This window comes from Sapajus apella, unplaced genomic scaffold (assembly GCF_009761245.1).
Source record: "Sapajus apella isolate SASKATOON/1434 unplaced genomic scaffold, GSC_monkey_1.0 scaffold108, whole genome shotgun sequence".
Lineage (NCBI taxonomy): Eukaryota > Metazoa > Chordata > Mammalia > Primates > Cebidae > Sapajus > Sapajus apella.
This window is the reverse complement of record NW_022437048.1, coordinates 5,495,874-5,516,967: the sequence shown is the minus strand read 5'-3', so window position 1 is coordinate 5,516,967 and position 21,094 is coordinate 5,495,874. Positions and strand designations below refer to the sequence as shown.

Genomic DNA, 21,094 nt, shown 5'->3' with positions numbered 1-21,094 from the left:
GCCCCGTCTCTTACCAACATGGTAAAACCAAAAATACAAAAGAGATGGAGACCATCCTGACCAACATGGTAAAACCCCATCTCTTACCAACATGATAAAATCAAAAATACAAAAATTAGCTGGGCATGGTGGTGCACGCCTGTAGTCCCAGCTACTCGGGAGGCTGCGGCATGAGAATCGCTTGAACCGGGAGGCAGAGGTTGCAGTGAGCCAAGATCGTGCCACTGCACTCCAGCCTGTTGACAGAGTGAGACTCCATCTCAAAAAAAAAAAAAAAAAAGAAAAAAGAAAAAGAAAGTTAGAAAGCTATAGGATTACTGATGAACAAAGTAACTGTTCAGGGAAGAGACATCCAGTGGCTTCTACATCCAGGCCCATTCCCAGGAACCATATTTCCAGAGGGTCCTCAATCCCTGAGGCCTCAGTTGGCTCCTTTGCAGGTATCTAAGAACAAATCACAAAGAAGGAGTAGGGAACAAAAACCAGCCTCACCTCAGTACCTGCTCTCACCCCAAAGGAAGGTGAGGACGGCTGGCGGGGGTGGGGCCAGGGCTTAGTCTCCAGCCAGAGGGTACAGGACCTGTCCTCTGGGGGCCTGCCCTTCCCACACTCACTCTCCCAGCCAGGCTGTCCTGAACATTTTTGAGACTCCTATGAGGGGCTCGTGGTTCCTGCTCTGGGGTTTTCTTCTGTCATTTTAACACTGAGGCATTCCAGCCTGCCTTCCTGGAGGATGGAGTATTTGCACTGTTGCCTTTTCTTCTGTCCCTGTTTTTGTACAAAAATGACGATACTTTCTGTCGGACTGTGTTTCAACCCAAAAAACAAAAGTGAGCCCCCTTCTCTTTCATACTCCAGGTTCACAGAACCAAACCTACCAATTTTTTCTTGTTCTTTGTTTTTTGGTTGAGAAAAGGGTTTTCTAAGAAATACTGAACTTTCCTTACCTAGAAGTAGTCCGGGTTAAAGAAGTCACACTTTAAATGTAATATCTGTTGCTTTAATATATTCTAGCAAAGAAAATAAGGGTTGGAGGATGCAGGTAGGGGATAGATGAAACGAGTGAAAAGTGTTGACAATTTATGAAGTTCTGGAAATTCATATATTCTTCTGTTTGACATTCTCCACAGTAAAAAGTTTTTTATATTAGCTTTCTCTTATTTCTTACTCTAACAACTTCCTTGTACTTATCTATCTTTGACAGGTTCTGGCCTCAGGAGGAGGAAAGCTGCACAACCAGTCTTTGTGTGTGTGTATACAAATCTCTGTTCATTTGTGAATACAGTTTCATTAGGGGAGGGTTCACCTTTGTTATGCACATGATCAACACGATATAAATTAATATATATTATATATATAATATATATATTAATTTATATATATAAATATATATAATATATATTAATATATATCTAATATATAAATATATATATATTTTTTAGAGACAGGGTTTCACTCTGTCACCCACGCCGGAGTGCACTGGTGGCATTCACAGCTTACTGCAGCCTCCACCTCCTGGGCTGAAGTGATCCTCCAGCCTGGGCTTCCCAAGTAGCTGGGACTACAGGCCCACACCATCACACCTGGCTTTTTAAATTTTTTGTAGAGACAGGGTCTCCCTATGTTGCCCAGGCCGGTCTAGAACTCTTGGGCTCCAGTGATCCTCTCATTTAAGCTTCCCAAAGTGCTGGGATTACAGGACTGAGCCATGGCCTATATTTCATTTTAAAACAACGAAGAATATTTTCCTTCCTCACATCTCAAACTTGGGGTTGGGATACCAAATCTCTGATATTATCTCAAAGATTTTTTTATAACTAATATCACAATTCCTTTCAGAAACGGCTCCTTAGCCGCTCACACCACAGGTTTTGGTGGCACAGCCTGAGGCTGCACAGACCTGCACTCCAGGTCTTTGCCCTACCCAGAGCAGGATGGCCCTGGCCTTTTTTTTTTTTTTGAGATGGAGTTTCGCTCTGTCGCCCAGGCTGGAATGCAGTGGCACCATCTCCGCTCACTGCAACCTCTGCTCCCTGGGTTCAAGCGATTCTCCTGCCTCAGCCTCCCGAGTAGCCTGGATTACAGGTGTTAGCCATCACACCCAGCTAATTTTTGTATTTTAAATAGGGACAGGGTTTCATCATTTTGGCCAGGCTGGTCTTGAACTCCTGACCTCAGGTGATCCGCCCGCCTCAGCCTCCCAAAGTGCAGGCGTGAGCCACCGCACCGGGCCTAATAATTTGTATTTCAGTAGAGACGGTGTTTCACTGAGTTGCCCAGGCTGGTCTAGAACTCCTGAGTTTAGGCAATCCGCCACCCTGGGCCTCCCAGTGTGCTAGGGTTACAGGTGTGAGCCACGGCGCCCAGCCCCTAGCCTCATTCTTTGGGCCTCAGTTTCCACCGCCTAAAAGAGCAGCAGGTCTGTGGCACCAGCTCCCTGGACCCCTCCCGATCCGCGGGTAGCCCCGCCCTGAGGGCGGAGACCGGGAGGAACGGCGCGCTCTGCTCCGCCTCCTGCCGACTCACCGCTGCCCCCTGTGCCCGCGGCGCATGTGCCCGGCACCCCCCACCGGCCCTGGATTCCACTTCCGCTCCCCTCGCGCTGCAGCCGCAGCTGCCTACAGGCCCCGCGCCGCCTCGGGAGTCCATGGCCGGCACGCGCTGGGTACTCGGGGCGCTGCTCCGGGGCTGCGGCTGTAACTGCAGCAGCTGCCAGCGCACCGGCGCCGCCTGCTTGCCCTTCTACTCCGCCGCTGGCTCATTCCCGTCGGGCGTCTCGGGCCGTCGCCGCCTGCTGCTGCTGCTCGGGGCCGCCGCGGCCGCCGCCTCCCAGACGCGTGGCCTCCAGATCGGGCCTGTGCCTCCCGGGAGGCTGGCGGGGCCTTCCCCTGCGGCCACCTCTGCCGCGGCCGTAGCCGCCGCGGCCTACCCTGCCCTCCGTGCCCCTCTGCTGCCGCAGTCGCTGGCGGCGGCCGCAGGTCCGACGCGGAGCTACAGCCAGGTACGTGGGCGCCGCGAGGGGCCGGGCGCCGATCCCCTCCCGGGCCGCGCGCACGCGTCCCCGCGACCCTCCGTGTGCGCCTCGCGGGCGCGCCCGGGTATCCTCGGCACGCGCTGCACACCCGCCTCCGTCCTCCTTGTGCTCCTATTGGGCCCCGAAACAAGGGACGCTCTCCCAGGCTTCGGGTTTTCTCCTTGTTTTGTTCTCCCCTCGAGTCTTTGGTCGGTTGGGCAGTGTAAGTGTGGCCGGGGTGAATGTTGAGACCTTGTTTCCTGCCGGGCCCATGGTAGGTTTCGTGAGGCTGCTGACGCCCCCACCGCGCATCCCTCTCGCTTTCCGCCCTCTGGTTGTGAAGTCTCGAGGCCCTAGCCCGCCGGAGGGTTGGGAGTTTCCGTGCAGCCCGAGCGCTAGGCCTGGGCGGCCCTCGGCGCCTTTTGGTCGGCCGCGGCTTAGAAGGTGCGCGCACACAGCTGCGTGGGCTGGATTGTGGTGAAGGAGTCTTGTCCCCAGCGCGCTCCGCTCTCTCCTGTCCCCAGGGAAAGACGAGCTGTCCCGGTTTACTGAAGGTCACCTCTGCAACTCCACTCATACAGAAGGTCTTTTAGGACTGTGTGTCGCCTCGACTGGGAAAGCAATTTGGAGATTTAGATGTTGGGGCGGGGGTGAAGGGGAGGGAGCGTTGAGGGTTGACGACACAACTTGGGGTCCTAGGAATGAATTTACAATGTTTTTCTGTCCTTTATATATATATATATATATATATATATTTTTAAAAAGCCCGTGTGTACTTTAAGAACTCAGATTGCAGATATTTTGTGCCTTGTAGATTAACCTTTCTCTTCTGTTTGTTACGTGACGTCTGGGAAGTGTCTGCACGCTTTTTAACTATCCAGCCCCTGATTCCTTGGGTCATATTTATCTTAATTCAATTTGTACTTCTCCTTTAACTTTAAGAGACTGGGAGGCTAATCAGCATGGCTGTTGTCTGCCAGTGGCTGAGCTCATTGATTTGAATCCTGACCCAATACTTTCCGCTGCCCCTTTTCTGTAAAACCTTGTGACGCTTATGGAATTCTGGAAAAAAGGAGAAAGTTGTCTACAAAAGCACAACAAAACGATCTCTAATAAACCTGTGTGAGCTACCTCCCCCTTTTTTTCCCTATGAAATTGACTGCAGTGATAAAAATCTGTAGAACATCTATTATGTTATTAACTGCTTACATTTATTCCTTAAAATTAAACATAAGTCTTCATGAAAATGATAGGGCCTGGCGCAGTGACTCACGCCTGTAATCCCAGCTCTTTGGGAGGCTGAGGCGGGTGGATCACCTGAGGTCAGGAGTTCGAGACTAGCGTGAGCAACATGGTCAACTCCATCTCTGCTAAAAAATACAAAAAAATTAACCTGGCGTGGTGGCGGGCGCCTGTAATCCCAGCTATTCAGGAGGCTGAGACAGGAGAATCACTTGATTCCGGGAGGCAGAGATTGCGGTGAGCAGAGATCATGCCATTGCACTCTAGCCTGGGTGACAAGAGTGAAACTGTCTCAAAAAAGAAAAAATGATAGTACAAAGATATTTTTGTCCTTAATCCAGTAGAGTGCAAGTCTTAAAACCTGAATTGTCTTCTTAGGTTATGGTTGTAGTGCGTGAATACTTATTAAATTCCTGTTTGTGCTTAATCTGATAAAAGAGACTTTATAAGTCTTTAACCTCACACTGCTGCTGTTGCCTTTTATGATCTTTCCCTTAATCACTTGATCTGGCATACCAGCTGACAGGAGTCTTCCCAAGGCATCCTGCTGTCTTGTTGATTTACCCAGTCCTCATTGTCTTTTATTAACTTCCCTTTACCTACCAAGTGAAGGACACACATTAAGCTCAACACTCAAGGCGCTTTGCTATGTGGTACCAACTTCCTTTTGCCAGCTCATCTTCTTTGTCTCCTAATTGTACCCTATAATGTAAACAGATGGAATTAATTGGAATTAATTGCTATTTTTCAGATGGGCCTTTGGTCATACTGCTTCTTTCTCTCACCTTCAAACTGGAATGCCCTTTTATTTATCCCCATCAGAATTACATCCTTCTTTCAAGACCCATGTCATGTCACGTCCTGATTCTTCTGTTAGTGCCATGATTTGAATTCCCGTAGTATTTTTTAATATTAATTATAGCATTCAGCATCTCATCTTGTCTGCTTATCTTATTCTAGATAACTATTTCAGATGTGGGCCAAACACTGTGTGTAGGGGCCATCAAATATTTGTCACATTGTAGGGGGGCCTGTCTTGTGTCACCTTAACTAAAACACTATTGTTACATACAATTTGAGGTTGATGAATTTTAAACCCTGAATGAAATTTATGTCCTGTCAAACCTTTGGGATATACCCGTTTACTGCTTTTGAATGTATAATTTAAGCCAAAACAGGATGGGTTAGATTGGTGAAGTTCACTTTTTGCCTGTTAAATAATCTAGAATATTAGTTTGTAGAATAAACATTTTCTAAATAGAATTTTTTTTTTTTTTTTTTTTTTTTACTTTTTTTACATGTAAATATAACTATATTTACAATTCTTCATTTCCCTTGGAAGGAGTCTAAAACGACTTACCTGGAAGACCTTCCAGCTCTCCCTGAGTATGAATTGACCCCATCCAAGTCAGGAGAGGAAGTGGATGATGTCTATCTCATTCGAGCTCAAGGACTGCCCTGGTCATGCACTATAGAAGATGTGCTTAACTTTTTCTCAGGTATGTTTTATGTATGTTTATTTCTTTTTTTTCTTATATTTCTCACAAGCAGATATGTGTGTTTTACATTTGTTATTTTGTCTGAGTAAAAGGTAGTGCCACAAATCTACATCAGACTATGCTGTTGACTTCCTTTTTGATGGTTAGGAACTGTCTCATTCTGGTTGGTTGCATATATCAGGTGACACCATATGTGCTGCTTGTAGTATGTAACAAATGGAAAGACGTTGGGCCGGGGCAGTGGCTCAGGCCTGTAATCCCAGCACTTTGGGAGGCCAGGGTGGGAGGATGGCTTGAGGCCAGGAATTCCATACCATCTTGGGCAACATTGTGAGACTCTTGTCTCAATTTGTGTGTGTGTGTGTGTGTGTGTGTGTGTGTATATAAAGACTTTGAATTCGACAAAAGTATTTAATGTTAAGACTACATGCTATGATGGAATATTATGCAGCCATAACAAAGAATGGGATTTTGTCCTTTTCAGCAATGTGGGTGGTGCTGGAGATCATTATCCTAAGCAAACTAACATGGAACATTAAATACTGTATGTTCTCACTTGCAAGTGGGAGCTAAACGTGAAAATACATGGACATAAAGAGGGGAACAACAGACACCAGGGCCACCTTGATGGTGGAGGGAGAGGATTAAAAAATACCTACCGGGGCAGGGTGCGGTGGCTCACGCCTGTAATCCCAGCACTTTGGAAGGCCGAAGTGGGTGGATCACGGGGTCAGGAGATCAATACCATCGTGGCCAACATGGTGAAACCCTGTCTCTGCTAAAATACAAAAGTTAGCCAGGAGTGGTGGCAGTGCCTGTAATCCCAGCTATTCTGGATGCTAAGGTGGGAGAATCATTTGAACCTAGGAAGTAGAGGTTGCAGTGAGTCAAGATTGTGCCACTGCACTTCAGCCTGGGAGACAGAGCAAGACTCCCTCTCAAAAACAAACAAAAAAACCTATTGGGAATAATGCTTGCTACCTGGGTAACTAAATGATCTGTAAACCAAACTCCTGTAACACATCGTTTACCTATGTAACAGTCCTGCACATGTACTAAATAAAAGTTAAAAAACAAAACTACATGGTTTAAAAAAATTTTTTTTTCTGTGGCATTAATATATACATACCAAAATGCTAAGCCTGTCAGTGGAAATAATGGGATTAAGAGTAGCTCTTCATGTAATACATTTAGAATAGACGATCACTTAGTATCAAGAATAAAGTTACCTTAATAGCATGCTTGGAGGGTTTACCTATCTGTGGGATTTTTTTTAGTTTCTGTATCTGACTTTTTTTTTTTTTTTTTAAGATGGAGTCTTGTTCTGTTGATCAGGCTGGAGTGCAGTGGCGCAATCTTGGCTCACTGTGACCTCCACCTCCTGAGTTCAAGCAGTTCTCCTGCTTCAGCCTCCCAACTAGCTGGGATTACAGGCATCCGATACCACACCCAGCTAATTTTTTGTATTTTTAGTAGAGATGGGGTTTCACCATGTTGGCCAGGTTGGTCTTGAACTCTTGACCTCAGGTGATCTATCACCTTGGCCTCCCAAAGTGCTATGATTACAGGCATGAGCCACCAAGTCCGTTAATTACTTTTTTTAGCAGCTCCTTGTGGAGAAGGAATAACTCCTAGGCAGTAAGCCAAGAGTGAGCCTGGTCAAATATTTTTTAAAGCCACTTGTCCACTTTCATCCTGGACTTACTCCCATTATAAAAAGTACACAGTTTGAAAAAGGGGAAAAGTCTGGGCGTGGTGGCTCATGCCTGTAATCCCAGCACTTTGGAAGGCTGAGATGAGAGGATTACTTTAGCCCAAGAGTTCAAGACTAGCCTGGGCAATAAAATGAGACCCCCTTTCTATAAAAAACAAAACCAAAAAAAGTTAAATTATGGTAATAAAATTATTATTTTGAGAGTTTTGCTCTTCTTGCCCAAGCTGGAGTGCAACGGTTCGATCTCATCTCACTGTAACCTCCGCCTCACGGGTTCAAGCGATTCTCCTGCCTCAGCCTCTCGAGTATCTGGAAGTATAGGTGTGCGCCACCACGCCCGGATAATTTTTTGTATTTTTAGTAGAAACGGGATTTCACCATATTGCTCAGGCTGGCCTCGAACTCCTGACCCCAGGTGATCCGCTCACCTTGGCTTCCCAAAGTGCTGGGATTATAGGCATGAGCCGCCGTGCTTGGCCAATAAAATTATTCTTACAGGAAATATTTTAAAGTCCTGTGATATGATTTTAAAGAAAGACATTTATGTGTGAATTTAACTATATTTTATTTCCTTAAGTGATTGTGGAAATGTTGGAATAGACATAACGCATTTTGTGTTGGGCCTAGCCTGATTTGCCATTTAATGATCAGGAAGGACATCCTAAGCTTCTGTGCTAAGGTTTGCTTATCTTTTCTACTTGGAATGTTTTAGAGACTACATCCTTATTGGTGTTTGGATGGCTTCAATGATGGGGGTTTGTGTAAGGAATATGACACTTGTTTCCTGCTTCGTTGTTGGAAAATTGAGTTCTTGTGACTTACCTCATTGAGCTAAAAGTTTGATTTCTGTTTTTAATTGATTTTACTCATACGCTTTTAGACTGCAGAATCCGCAATGGCCAGAATGGAATACATTTCCTCCTAAATAGAGATGGAAAGCGAAGGGGTGATGCCTTAATTGAAATGGAGTCAGAGCAGGATGTGCAGAAAGCCTTAGAGAAGCACCGCATGTACATGGGCCAGCGGTATGTGGAAGGTATGTGAAGTCAGATTCTGGCGTTTTGGGATCATTGCATTAGGTTTTATACTTTTCAAGACGATTTTTTTTTTTTGATCCTTAATAATGAAGTATTTAGATGGTATGAATGTATTATTTTATAGGTTGTGAAAATAAAACATAAAGAGATAAACTTTCTTATAAAATGAGAATATTGACCAAATTTATCTTTTTTTTTTTTTGAGACGGGTTCTCGCTCTGTTGCCAGGTTGGAGTGCAGTGGCGTGATCTCAGCTCACTGCAACCTCTGCTTCACGGGTTCAAGCAGTTCTCCTGTCTCAGCCTCCAAAGTAGCTGGGACTACAGGCATGTGCCACAATGCCCAGCTAATTTTTGTATTTTTAGTAGAGATGGGGTTTCACCATGTTGGTCTGGCTAGTCTCAAACTCCTGACCTCAGATGATCCACCTGCCTCGGTATCCTAAAGTGCTGGGATTACAGGCGTGAGCCACCGTGCTTGGTCTACCAATTATCTCACAAGCTTTGAGAATTAAATAAGTTATGCCCGCATAGTAAATATGCAATAAATGTCATTTGTCACCACATGTTCTCACTCATAGGTGGGTGTTGAACAGTGAGAACACATGGGCACAGGGAGGGGAACATCACACACTGGGGTATGTTGGGGGGTGGGGAGCTAGGGCACACATAGCGAGGGATGGGGAGGTTGGGGAGGGTTAACACTGGGAGAAATGCCTGATGTAGTTGACGGGATGGTGGGGGGGATGGAGATAGCACACCACCATGGCATGTGTGTACCTATGCAACAATCCTACAAGATCAGCATATGTACCCCAGAACTTAAAGTACAATAAAAAAAAATGTCATTTGTTATTTTCTATAGAGAAGTGTATAAAGATTAAAATAGTTTTTGAATTCTTGGATACCCTACCAAGTTTTTTTTTTTTTTTTTTTTTTTGAGACGGAGTTTCACTCATGTTACCCAGGTTGGAGTGCAATGGCGCGATCTCGGCTCACTGCAACCTCCACCTCCTGGGTTCAGGCAATTCTCCTGCCTCAGCCTCCTGAGTAGCTGGGATTACAGACACACACCACCATGCCCAGCTAATTTTTTGTATTTTTAGTAGAGACGGGGTTTCACCATGTTGACCAGGATGGTCTCGATCTCTTGACCTTGTGATCCACCCACCTCGGCCTCCCAAAGTGCTGGGATTACAGGCTTGAGCCACCGCACCCGGCCTCCCAAGTTTTAATGATATATTTTTAAATGGGTTTGTTCCTTTGTTATGTGAATTTTGCATCCCTTTTGTGCTCTTTCCTTGTAGTATATGAGATAAACAATGAAGATGTGGATGCCTTAATGAAGAACCTGCAGGTCAGATCTTCGCCTGTGGTAAATGATGGTGTGGTTCGTTTGAGAGGACTTCCTTATAGTTGCAACGAGAAAGACATTGTAGACTTCTTTGCAGGTACTTTGCAGCTATACTTGGGAACTCATAACCTTTTTCCCCTGTTAACTGCTTCTATATCTTAGATGAGCCTTTTTCTGGGTGACAGCATGCATTTATGTTAGGTTATTTAGGGGAGAGTTCTTCACTTAATATTCTAATATTTGTAGATTTATGTGTGTTTTTGTTCTATCAGATTTTAAGGGGGGATGTCAGATTTCAAAATAATTTCACGAGGGTTTTACTATTGAAAGAAATATCTTCTCATAATAGCGGCTGTATGTGTGAAAGATGATAACAATTTCTATAATTTAAAAGCAGCATCTAATTCCTAGAACCATCAGTAGTGATATCTGTGATCTCTATTGTCTCCTAGCATATAATTAACAGCAAAATAAACCCACAAAAAAAAAAAAAAAACTGGTGGGGAGGATTGTATATTTTAGGTGGACTTCTTGGACCTTACATGTTCTGGAAATATAGGTATGTAGGTGTTACTGAATTTTGACTGCATAATTGTTTTCATCCTATCAAGCGTGTATTCAGTTTTGGGACTGGCAAACAGAATAAAAATTTTATTAGTATGTGAATGAGGGGGTTAATTCTAAGGGTACTAGAAACCTGCTAGTAACACTAAAATCTTTTGGTGTCCTAGGACTGAATATAGTTGACATTACTTTTGTGATGGACCACAGAGGGAGACGAAAAACAGGGGAAGCCTATGTGCAATTTGAAGAACCAGAAATGGCCAACCAAGCCCTGTTGAAACATAGGGAAGAAATTGGTAATCGGTGAGTAAAGCAGATACTAATGATGAGGAATTGTCACTATGATTTAGAAAAGTGGAGAGAGTACTATAATGAGCCATCAAATGCCCATAATTTAGATTAACAATTTTTTTTTTGACTTTTCCTTGTAGAGCAGGAATAACCCATAGATGGTGTACCTGGAGCAGCTAGATTAACACATTTTTAACATCTGTTACATTTGCTTCATCTGTTTTTTAGTGTGCATCTCTAAAGATTTTTAATTGCAATGTTATATCTAACATAGCAATAATATATTATCTAATAATGGTTCATAATCACATTTTCCCAGTTATGCCTAAAATACTTGTTTTTTTGTTTCTTTTTTTTTTTTTTTTTTTTTTTTTGCAACGGAGCCTTGCTCTGCCTCCCACGTTCAAGTGATTCCCTGTCTCAGACTCCAGAGTAGCTGGGATTAGAGGCGTGCACCACCACTCCCAGCTAATTTTTGTACTTTTAGTAGAGATGGGATGTAGAACTCCCAGATTCAAGTGATCTACCCACCTCTCCCCCCAAGAAGTGCTGGGATTGCAGGTGTGAGCCATCATACCCAGACAAAATTATCTTTTTATAGTTGGTTTGTTTGAAACAGAATCCAGTTAAGGTCTACACACTGCATTTGATTGTTATGTCTAATTCTCTTGTGTGTGGGGTTTTTTTCTTCTAAGACACAGGGTCTTGTTCTGTTACCCAGGCTGGAGTGCAGTGGCATGATGTTAGCTCACTAGGGCCTTGAATTCCTGGGCTCGAGCAACCTTCTTGCCTCATCCTACCGACTAGCTGGGACTATAGGCATGTGCCACCACACCTGGGTGTGTGTGGATTGGGTCATTCTCCAACCTAGCTAGGACTGTAGGAATTTGCCACCACACCTGGGACGGGGTGTGTGTGTGTGTGTGTGTGTGTAGATGGGCTCTTGTTTTGTTGCCCTGGCGGCCTCAAACTCATGTGCTCAAGTGGTCCTCCCACTTTGGCCTCCCAAAATCCTGGGATTACAGGTGTGAGCCACTGCACCTGACCACCAATTCTCTTGAACTAGAGTAAATTCCCTTATTCCCTCCCACTTTTAAAAAACAACTGACTTTCGAAGAAATTAGATCAGTTTTCTTATACAGTGTCTCATGTTCACATCACATCAGGATGTACATAATGATAAGTGGACTCATTTGTATTTTAACTTTAATTTTGGAGGTAACAGTTTAAAATGTCAAATGTTAAATCACTATTTTGTTAATTTTCTTTTGCTGTTTTCTGGCCTTTTAAATCAGCTTCTTTGAAATAAAACAGCCATTCCAAAGCCAGTGTATTTCAGGATCTACTGATAGAAGTGGTTCAAAGGTTTTTTTTGAGACAGGATCTTGCTCTGTCACGCAGGCTAGAGTGCAGTGACACGAACACTGCTCACTCCACCCTTGACCTCTTGAGCTCAAGCAATCCTCCCACCTCAGCTTCCTGTGTAGCTAGTACCACAGGCATGCATCACCATGCCTGGCCAATTTTAGACAGATCTTGCTCTGCTACCCTTGCTGGAGTGCAGTTGTGTGATATAGCTCACTGCAGCCTTGACCTCCTGGGCTCAAGCATTTCTCCCACCTCAGCCTCCCAAGTAACTGGGACTACAGGTGCATGCCTCTACACCCAGCTGATTTATGTATTTTTGTGGAGAGGGAATATTGCATATTGCCCAAGCAGGTCTCAAACTCCTGAGTTCAAGTGATCCACCTGCCTTAGCCTCCCAGAGTACTGGGATTACAGGTGTGAGCCACTGTACCTGGTCTTCTGGCTAATTAAAAAAAAAAAAAAAAAAAAAAAAATTTTTTAGAGAGGATTTCTCTCTTTTTTTTTTCCGCCCAAAAGTTTTTTTTTTTTTTTTTTTTTTTTAAAGAAGTGGTGTTCATCTAATCTTTATAGATTTGTAAACACAAATTATTTTTATAACTCTCAGTCTAGAAAGCCATGTTAAGAAAAAGAAAACTGAGCTGGGCATGTTGGCCCATGCCTGTAATCCCAGCGCTTTCGGAGGCTGAAGTGGGAGAATCACTTGAGCCCAGGAGTTCAAGAGCAACCTGGGCAACATGGCAGGAACCCATGTCTACAAAAATAAAAAATACAAAAATTAGCATTATGTGGTGGCAAGCAGCAGTGGTCCCAGCTGCTCCAGAGGCTAAGGCAGGAGGATCGCTTGAGCCGAGGGGGTTGAGGCTGCAGTGAGACATGTTCATACCACTGCACTCCAGCCTGGGTGACACCAAGACACCCAAGCTGCAAAAAAAAGAGCTAGTTCCAGAGGCTTGGGTTTGATAGATAGTCTCCTCCACTGTGATAGCAAGTCAGAATTGATACTTAGTTCTTGAATTCTCATTAGCCTTTTAGTGAGGTTCTGCAGAAGTTAGCTCTTCTTTTACTGTGACTTTTAATATTTTATACAGATGTGATTAATTTTCACAGAATTGAATTGCAAGGCTTCAAGAGATTGTTAACCAACTACTTAAAAAATGCCTATGAGATTTTTTTCTGTGTACATGATTAGCTTAAGCATAGGAGTTCTCATGAAGCAAAACAGTAGAAGATATTATTAAAACGTATATGAAGAAAAAGTGTTATCTTGGTGTGAAAACTTTAATCAGTAACCTACTCTGTTTTACATTTTCATGGGCTACTATGTATATCTGTTATTACTTTCCCCCTACCTGTTATCTTTGGACACCTGTGTTTCATAAACTGTTGGAAATATAATATATACATGTTTATAAAGGAGTTCAGTATAAAGTTACTTTGCACCATTTGTGCTTGTTTACTTTTGCTTTGACATAGATACATCGAGATATTTCCAAGCAGAAGGAATGAAGTTCGAACACATGTTGGTTCTCATAAGGGAAAGAAAATGGCATCTTCTCCTACTGCTAAGTATATAACTGAGCCAGAAATGGTCTTCGAAGAACACGAAGTAAATGAGGATATTCGACCCATGACAGCTTTTGAAAGTGAGAAAGAAATAGGTAAGTTCCTGCCTCTTCTTCAGACTCATTGGGTCTCTTGAATGTTATGGGTTTTGTTAAATTTTTTTGTGGGGGGGACCCAGAGTCTTAATCTATCTCCAGGCTGTGGCACGATCTCATCTCACTGTAACCTCTCCTGGGTTCAAGGACTTCTCCTGCCTCAGTCTTCCGAGTAGTTGGGACTATGGGTGTGCGCCACGACACTGAGCTAATTTTGTATTTTTAGTAGAGACGGGGTTTCACCATGTTGGCCAGGTTGGTCTCGATCTCTTGATCTCATGATCCTCCTGCCTCGACTTCCCAAAGTGCTGGGATTAGAGGCATGAGCCACCGCTCCCAGCCTAAATTTTTTTATGATCATGTTGTATGAAATTGTAAGACTATAGGATAAGGAAATTATGTTAAGGTGTCTATTTGTTTGAGACAGAGTCTTGCTCTGTCACCCAGGCTGGAGTGCAGTGGTGCTATCTTGGCTCACTGCAACCTCCACCTCCCGGGTTCAAGTGATTCTCATGCCTCAGCCTCCGGAGTAGCTGGGACTACAGGCGGGTGCTACCTACAGGTGTACCACCACGCCTGGCTAATTTTTTATGCATTTTTAGTAGAGACGGGGTTTTCCCATGTTGGCCAGGCTGGTCTGGTACTCCTGACTTCAAGTGATCCACCCTCCTCGGCTTCCCAAAGTGCTGGGATTACAGGTGTGAGCCAACACGCTTGGCCTAAAGATTTAATATGTTTTTGAGGATAGTATGTACTTTAAGTATATGCAGAAAGGCTTAATTATTTGTCTAGGCTTTTGATTTAACCATTTTTATTAACTATATCAAAACCTAGATAATAAAAATGTGATAAAAGGAAGTAAATTGTCAATATTTAAATTAAGATGGGGGAAAATTTGGGTAATGAGCAAGAATACTGACTGAAGGAAGAATTTTTTTTTTTTTTTTTTTTTTTTGAGACAGAGTCTCGCTCCCTCTCTCAGGCTGGAGTGCAGTGGTGTGATCTCAGCTCACTGCAACCTCTGCCTGCTGGGCTCAAGCAAGTCTCCTGCCTCAGCCTCCTGAGTGGCTGGGATTACAGGCACCCACCACCCTGCCAAGCTAATTTTTGTGTTTTTAGTAGAGACAGGGAATAGTCATGTTGGCCAGGCTGGTTTCAGACTCTTGACCTCAGGTGATTGGCCTGCCTCTGCCTTCCAAAGTGCTGGGATTACAGGTGTGAGCCACTGTACCTGGCTGAAGTAAGAATTTTTGTTTGCTTCTGAATTTAATTATTTCTTTGATTCCTGGCCCAAAGCAATATTTGGAGTCTTTTAAGTTTGATAAATAACTTTTTATTATTTTTTTTGAGATGGAGTTTTGCTCTTGTTGCTCAGGCTGGAGTACAATGGTGCGATCTTGGCTCACTGCAACCTCTGCCTCCCGGGTTCAGGCGATTCTCCTGCCTCAGCCTCCCGAGTAGCTGGGATTACAGGCATGCACCACCATGCTTGGCTAATTTTGTATTTTTAGTAGAGACAAGGTTTCTCCATATTGGTCAGGCTGGTCTCAAACTCCCGACCTCAGGTGATCCACCCACCTTGGCCTCCCAAAGTGCTGGGATTACAGGCATGAGGCACCATGCCTGGTCAATTAATCGTGTGTGTGTGTGTGTGTGTGTGTGTGTGTATTTTTTTTTTTTTTTTGAGACAAGGTCTTGTTCTGTGGTTTATTCTGGAGTGCAGTGGTACAATCATGGGTCACTGCAACCTTGAACTCCTGGGTTCAGACAGTTCTTCCACCCCAGCCTCCTGAGTTGCTGGGACTATAGACATTCATTACCATGCCCAGCTAACTTACTTTCCTTTTTTTTTTTGTAGAGACAGTGCCTCGCTATGTTGCCTAGGCTGGTCTCGAGCTCCTGGGCTCAAGTGATTCTCTTACTTCAGCCTTCCAAAATGTTGGGGTTACAGGTGTGAGCTACCACGCCCAGCCTTTGTCCTTTTTTTTTTTTTTTTTTTTTAGTACCTATAATCTAGAAAGTCTCTTTCTAGGGTTTAATTCATAATCATTTTACTTCTCTGTTGTTACAAAAAGGGGTAAGTTCTTAAACTGGTAATGGTCTGAAGCATTCAGTGCTTATAGGTGGTCACGTGATACTTGTTTAGTGGCAGAAATTTCAGATGATTTTGGCTTTTAAAGCCCTTTCTTTACTGGTTCAAGAGGAACTGAGGATTTGGACATAGAAGTCATACCTAATGAGAATCTGTTAATAGCCCTTGAAGCTGTTGTGTTTTAACAGTGCTTTTTGTTCCATCTCTCAGAATTGCCTAAGGAGGTGCCAGAAAAGCTTCCAGAGGCTGCTGATTTTGGAACTACGCCTTGTCTGCATTTTGTCCACATGAGAGGATTACCTTTCCAAGCCAATGCCCAAGACATTATAAACGTGTGTGGCAGTAAGATACCTAATCTCAGTAGTTTTGAATAAAAGTTCTAACATTGAACTTGTATTAATTTGGGGAAGGTAGAGAAAAAAATATGGCGTTTCTGGATTATCTGGATAGTAAGATGGCATCTTCCTGGTTGCAAGTCTTCCTCATTTTTCTGTAGCTGAAAGTATGGCTTGATATTACTTTTTTTTTTTGGTGACAGAGTCTCTTTCTGTCACCCAGGCTACTGTGCAGTGGCATGGACTTGGCTCCCTGTAACCTCTGCCTCCCAGGTTTAAGCATTTCTCCTGCCTCAGTCTCCCAAGTAGCTGTGATCACAGGCATGCGCCACCATGCCTGGCTAATTTTTGTATTTTTAGTAGAGACAGGGTTTCACCATGTTGTCCAGGCTGGTCTTGGACTTCTGAGCTCGAGTGATCCGCTCACCTCGGCCTCCCAAAGTGTTGAGATTGCAGGTGTGAGCCACGGTGCTTGTGGAGAGCAGATATTTGAAATGTAACTTTGAGTTCTGAGGAAAATTAGAAAAGCCAGAAGACATACTGGATGTATAAATATATTATTGCTTAAAAAAGGGATTTCCTAAAAACAAATAACGTCAAGTGTATGAATCAAAGTCTGAAAGAAAGATGAAGAGCCACCAGACTTCTAGGTAGGCTTACTTCCATCATGTTCCTCTTGACTGCCTTTGTTTGTTGTTTAGTTTTTCGCTCCACTGAAGCCTGTTAGAATCACCATGGAATACAGCTCCAGTGGGAAGGCCACTGGAGAAGCTGATGTGCACTTTGAGACCCATGAGGATGCTGTTGCAGCGATGCTTAAGGATCGGTCCCACGTTCGTAAGTCCTGCCTGTGGCTTTCGTTGTCATTTTTGATGCTTGTCCTTGCTTACAAATATTTCTTTCTGATTTGGGATTGTAGAATTTTTCCTTGGGAAATTTGTTTTCTTTTAGTACTAGTAAATTAAATATAACAGATAAAACACTATATTATAAGAAAACATTTGTGTACTAATTATCCTGCATATTTCTTTCTTTCTTTCTTGGTAACCCAGGCTGGAGTGCAGTGGGGCAATCTCGGCTCACTGCAGTCTCAGCCTCCTAGGTTCAGGTGATTCTCCTGCCTCAGCCACCTGAGCAGCTGGGATTACAGGTGCCTGCCACCATGCCTGGCTAATTTTTGTATTTTTAGTAGAGACAGGTTTTGCTGTGTTGGTCTCGAACTCTCAAATGATGCACCCGCCTTGACCTCTCAGAGTGCTGGGATTATAGGCATGAGTGACTGCACCCAGCCTGTTTGTCCATTTTACGTTTTGTTTGTTTGTAGTTTTTTGAGACGGAGGCTTGTCTGTTGCTCAGTCAGTAGTGCAGTGGCGTGATCTTGGCTCACTGCAACCTCCGCCTCCGAGGTTCAAGTGATTCTCCTGCCTCAGCCTCCTGAGTAGCTGGGACTATAGGCATGTGCCACCACACCCGGCTAATTTTTGTATTTTTTGTAGAGATGGGGTTTCACTATGTGGGCCAGGCTGGTCTCAAACTCCTGACCTCAGGTGATTTGGCCTCCCAAAGTGCTAGAATTATAGGCATGAGCCATGGCACCAGACTAAATTTTGTTTTTAATTAGGGAAAGGAAAGGGCAAAGGGTTTGAGTTGCTGTCTTAACTGTGTGAAAAATGGCTGTAATATTTTTCTGCCTTTCAACTTTTTAAACTAATCTTTCTCATTGTCCTCAGATCATAGGTATATTGAACTGTTCCTGAATTCATGTCCAAAAGGAAAATAAGACTTCAGGGGCTCCAGATAATAAGGTAAATTTAAGAGGTACAACTGTGGGCCGGGTGCAGTGACTCATGCCTGTGATCCCAGCACTTTGGAGGCTGAGGCAGGCGGATCACTTGAGGTCAGGAGTTTGAGAACAGCCTGGCCAACGCGGTGAAACCCCATCTCTACTAAAAATACAAAAATTATCTGGGCATGGTGGCAGGCACCTGTAATCCTAGCTACTCAGGAGGCTGAGGCAGAAGAATCACTTGAACCCAGGAGGCAGAGGTTGCAGTGAGCTGAGATTGCACCACTGTGTTCCAGCTTGGGCAATAGAGCGAGACTCAAAAAAAAGATAGAAGTACAACTGTGGAAATTATTTTCTATTGGTAAACTCATCATCTACTTACTAATTTATAATGTGGTGGAAACCATTCTCTTTTCATTTCTCAAATTTTTTTAGGGACCAGGTCTTGCTCTGTTGCCCAAGCTAGCAGTGGTTCAATCATAGCTCACTGCAGCTTCAGCCTTCTAGGCTCAGGCGATTCTCTCACTTCAGCCTCCCAAGTAGCTGGGACTACAGGTGTGTGCTACTGTGTCTAGCTAATTTTTAAATTTTTTGTGAAGATGGGGGTCTCACTATGTTGACTAGGCTGGTCTTGAACTTCTGGTCTTAGGTTATCTTGCTGCCTTTGCCTTCCAAAGTGTTGGAATTAGAATGAGCCACTCCATTTTGGTACCATTCCTTTTAATAAAGATAAAACTAATCATGATAATTAAAGTGTCAATATAAGGAATGAAATTTTTTTTTTTTTTTTTCATTTTCATTTTTATTTGAGACAGAGTCTTGCTCTTTTGAGCAGGCTGGATTGCAGTGGTGCAGTCTTGGCTCACTGCAACCTCTGCCTTCCAGGTTCAAGTGATTCTCCTGCCCCAGCCTCCTGAGTAGCTGGGATTACAGGCGCCCACCACAATGCCTGGCTAATTTTTAAAATATTTTTAGTAGAATTGGGATTTCACCATGTTGGCCAGGCTGGTCTTCAACTAACTCCTTGCCTTGAGTGATTCACCGGCCTCATCTTCCCAGAGTGCTGGGATTACAGGTGTAAGCCACTGTGCACAGCTAGAATTCCTTACAGTTTGATTTGTGTAGTAGCTTTGAGCATTATCTCCATACAGAATTTTTATGCATGATTTCTAACATCCATTGTGCCACGTGCCAAAAAATAGTTGAGCCACCTTTAGTGGCTGTAAATCGTAATAGACTGAATATGTGACTTGCATTAGCTTTTTTCCCCCCACTTAAACACATTTTTTCAGCTTTTTTGTTTTTTTGCTTTTTTTGAGACGGAATCTCACTCTTTTTGCCCAGGCTGGAGTGCAGTGGCACAATCTCAGCTCACTGCAACCTCTGCCTCCTGGGTTCAAGCTTCTTTTGCCTCAGCCTCCCGAATAGCTGGGGTTACAGGCACCCGCCACCATGTCTGGCTAATTTTTTTATTTTTAGTAGGGACAGGGTTTCACCATGTTGTCCAGGCTGGTCTCAAATTTGTGACATCAAGTGATCTGCTAGCCTCAGCCTCGTGCTGGGAGCCACCCAAAGGTGAGAGCCACCATTCCCAGCCTGTTTTAAGGTATTTTTATAAGAATACATGTGGAACCAGAGTGTGTCATCCGTATATACACAGTTAATGTGTCACTGTTTGATTTTCCTAAAATGGCTTTTTTTTTTGCCTTAGGAAGTGCATAATTTTATAGTGTTAATTTACCTGTGAGATTTGCTAAATATGTCTTAATATCCCTTCCCTTGATTAAATATATGGTGTCTTTTTTCCCATAAAGTATTTTAATTACTGTTGCATTGCAGTCACCTTTCTACATGTAATGGTTCATTCTTTTGATACACTGAACTGTAATGATTTCTTGAAAACACATGGGGCCAGGAGGGCAGATCACCTGAGGTCAGTAGTTAAGACCAGCCTGGCCAACATGGTGAAACTCTGACTGTACTAGAAATACAAAAATTAGCTGGGTGTGGTGGTGCACCCTGTAGTTCAGCCACATGGAAGGGCGAAGGAGAATCACTTGAATCTGGGAGGTGGAGGTTGCAGTAACCAAGATTTTGCCACTTCACTCAAGCCAGCCTGGATGACAGAATGAAATTCCATCTCAAAAAACAAACCAAAAAAATGGGCATTCTGTTTCTGTATCGTACTCTATTACTATTTTTGGATATGAATTCCCACAGTTCTGTGATGTTAAGTATTTATAATAGCCTAAATCTATTTAAAATGTATTCTGAAACTCTGTTTTTTTATGCCAGGCTGTAAACACTAATGCCTAACTAGTTTTTTCTCATTTTAACTTGATTTATCAGATAAATTGCACAAAATTTGAACTCGCGATTTTAAATGGTATGGGAATGTGTGCCATCCTTTTTCATCTTGAGTAAATGTGCAACCTTTTTTTTTGTTTTTTAGAATGAAGCCAGAAGCATTTCATTTGCACATCTTTCTTGGACATGGGATGTACAGTTCCAGTTTATTAGCAGTAACTGCTGGGGAATTGATTTTGGTGTTTTGGGTTAATTGCTTCTAAGAAAAATTTCATAATGGACTGTTTAGAAGAAGAAATGAAAGATCCAGTTTGGGCTTATGAAATAAACCACAAATTAAAACTTTATTGTTTAAACTGTCCAGTATCTGATTTTAAAATATGGTCTTTATTTTATATGATTAGACAGTTTGTTTTCATAGGTGGTATGTTATCCATTGTAAAGACTACGTATTTTTATTCAGCAGTATTCCTTAAATTCTTTCATTTAAAAAATAATACTTTTTTTTTTTTTTTTTTTTTTTGCCTGTGAATTGAGTGCTCTGATGTAAAAATTCTCATGGAGTGAAACAGTGATTTATTTTAACCAAACATTCACCAAAGCAAAGAAAGGTTTCTGACCTTTGAACTGGTATGGTTTGGTAGAATAGTTTTAAATTTTGCTGTATTTGATTACTTAGGAATTTTTAAAAAGCAAAAAATAAATATCACAGCTTAATGAGTGTAAATGGCAATTTGGCAGTTTTATGTCTTTAGAAATGTTTTGCCTTTCTAAGCCTTGTGCTAAAGGTGTTTAATGTTGGTGCCTATCTACTTAAGGGGCATTCTAGTCTTAA

General features: G+C 43.1%; 1 protein-coding gene across 2 annotated transcripts; it reads left to right on the top strand.

Moving 5' to 3' along the window:
- Positions 1 to 2,542: 2,542 nt before the first annotated feature.
- On the top strand, positions 2,543 to 20,623 carry GRSF1 (G-rich RNA sequence binding factor 1). Of its 2 annotated transcripts, none has more exons than XM_032259354.1 (10): positions 2,543 to 3,001; positions 5,598 to 5,754; positions 8,349 to 8,504; positions 9,812 to 9,955; positions 10,590 to 10,725; positions 13,555 to 13,739; positions 16,042 to 16,163; positions 16,868 to 17,003; positions 17,897 to 17,971; positions 20,405 to 20,620. In XM_032259354.1, the coding sequence occupies exons 1-9, from the start codon at positions 2,648 to 2,650 to the stop codon at positions 17,944 to 17,946; spliced, it is 1,440 nt and encodes a 479-aa protein (XP_032115245.1). In that variant the 5' UTR covers positions 2,543 to 2,647; the 3' UTR covers positions 17,947 to 17,971; positions 20,405 to 20,620. The 2 variants fall into 2 exon arrangements, with proteins under 2 accessions (XP_032115245.1, XP_032115246.1); XM_032259355.1 differs by lacking the exon at positions 2,543 to 3,001 and adding an exon at positions 3,127 to 3,287 and having other exon boundaries at positions 20,405 to 20,623.
- Positions 20,624 to 21,094: the final 471 nt, after the last annotated feature.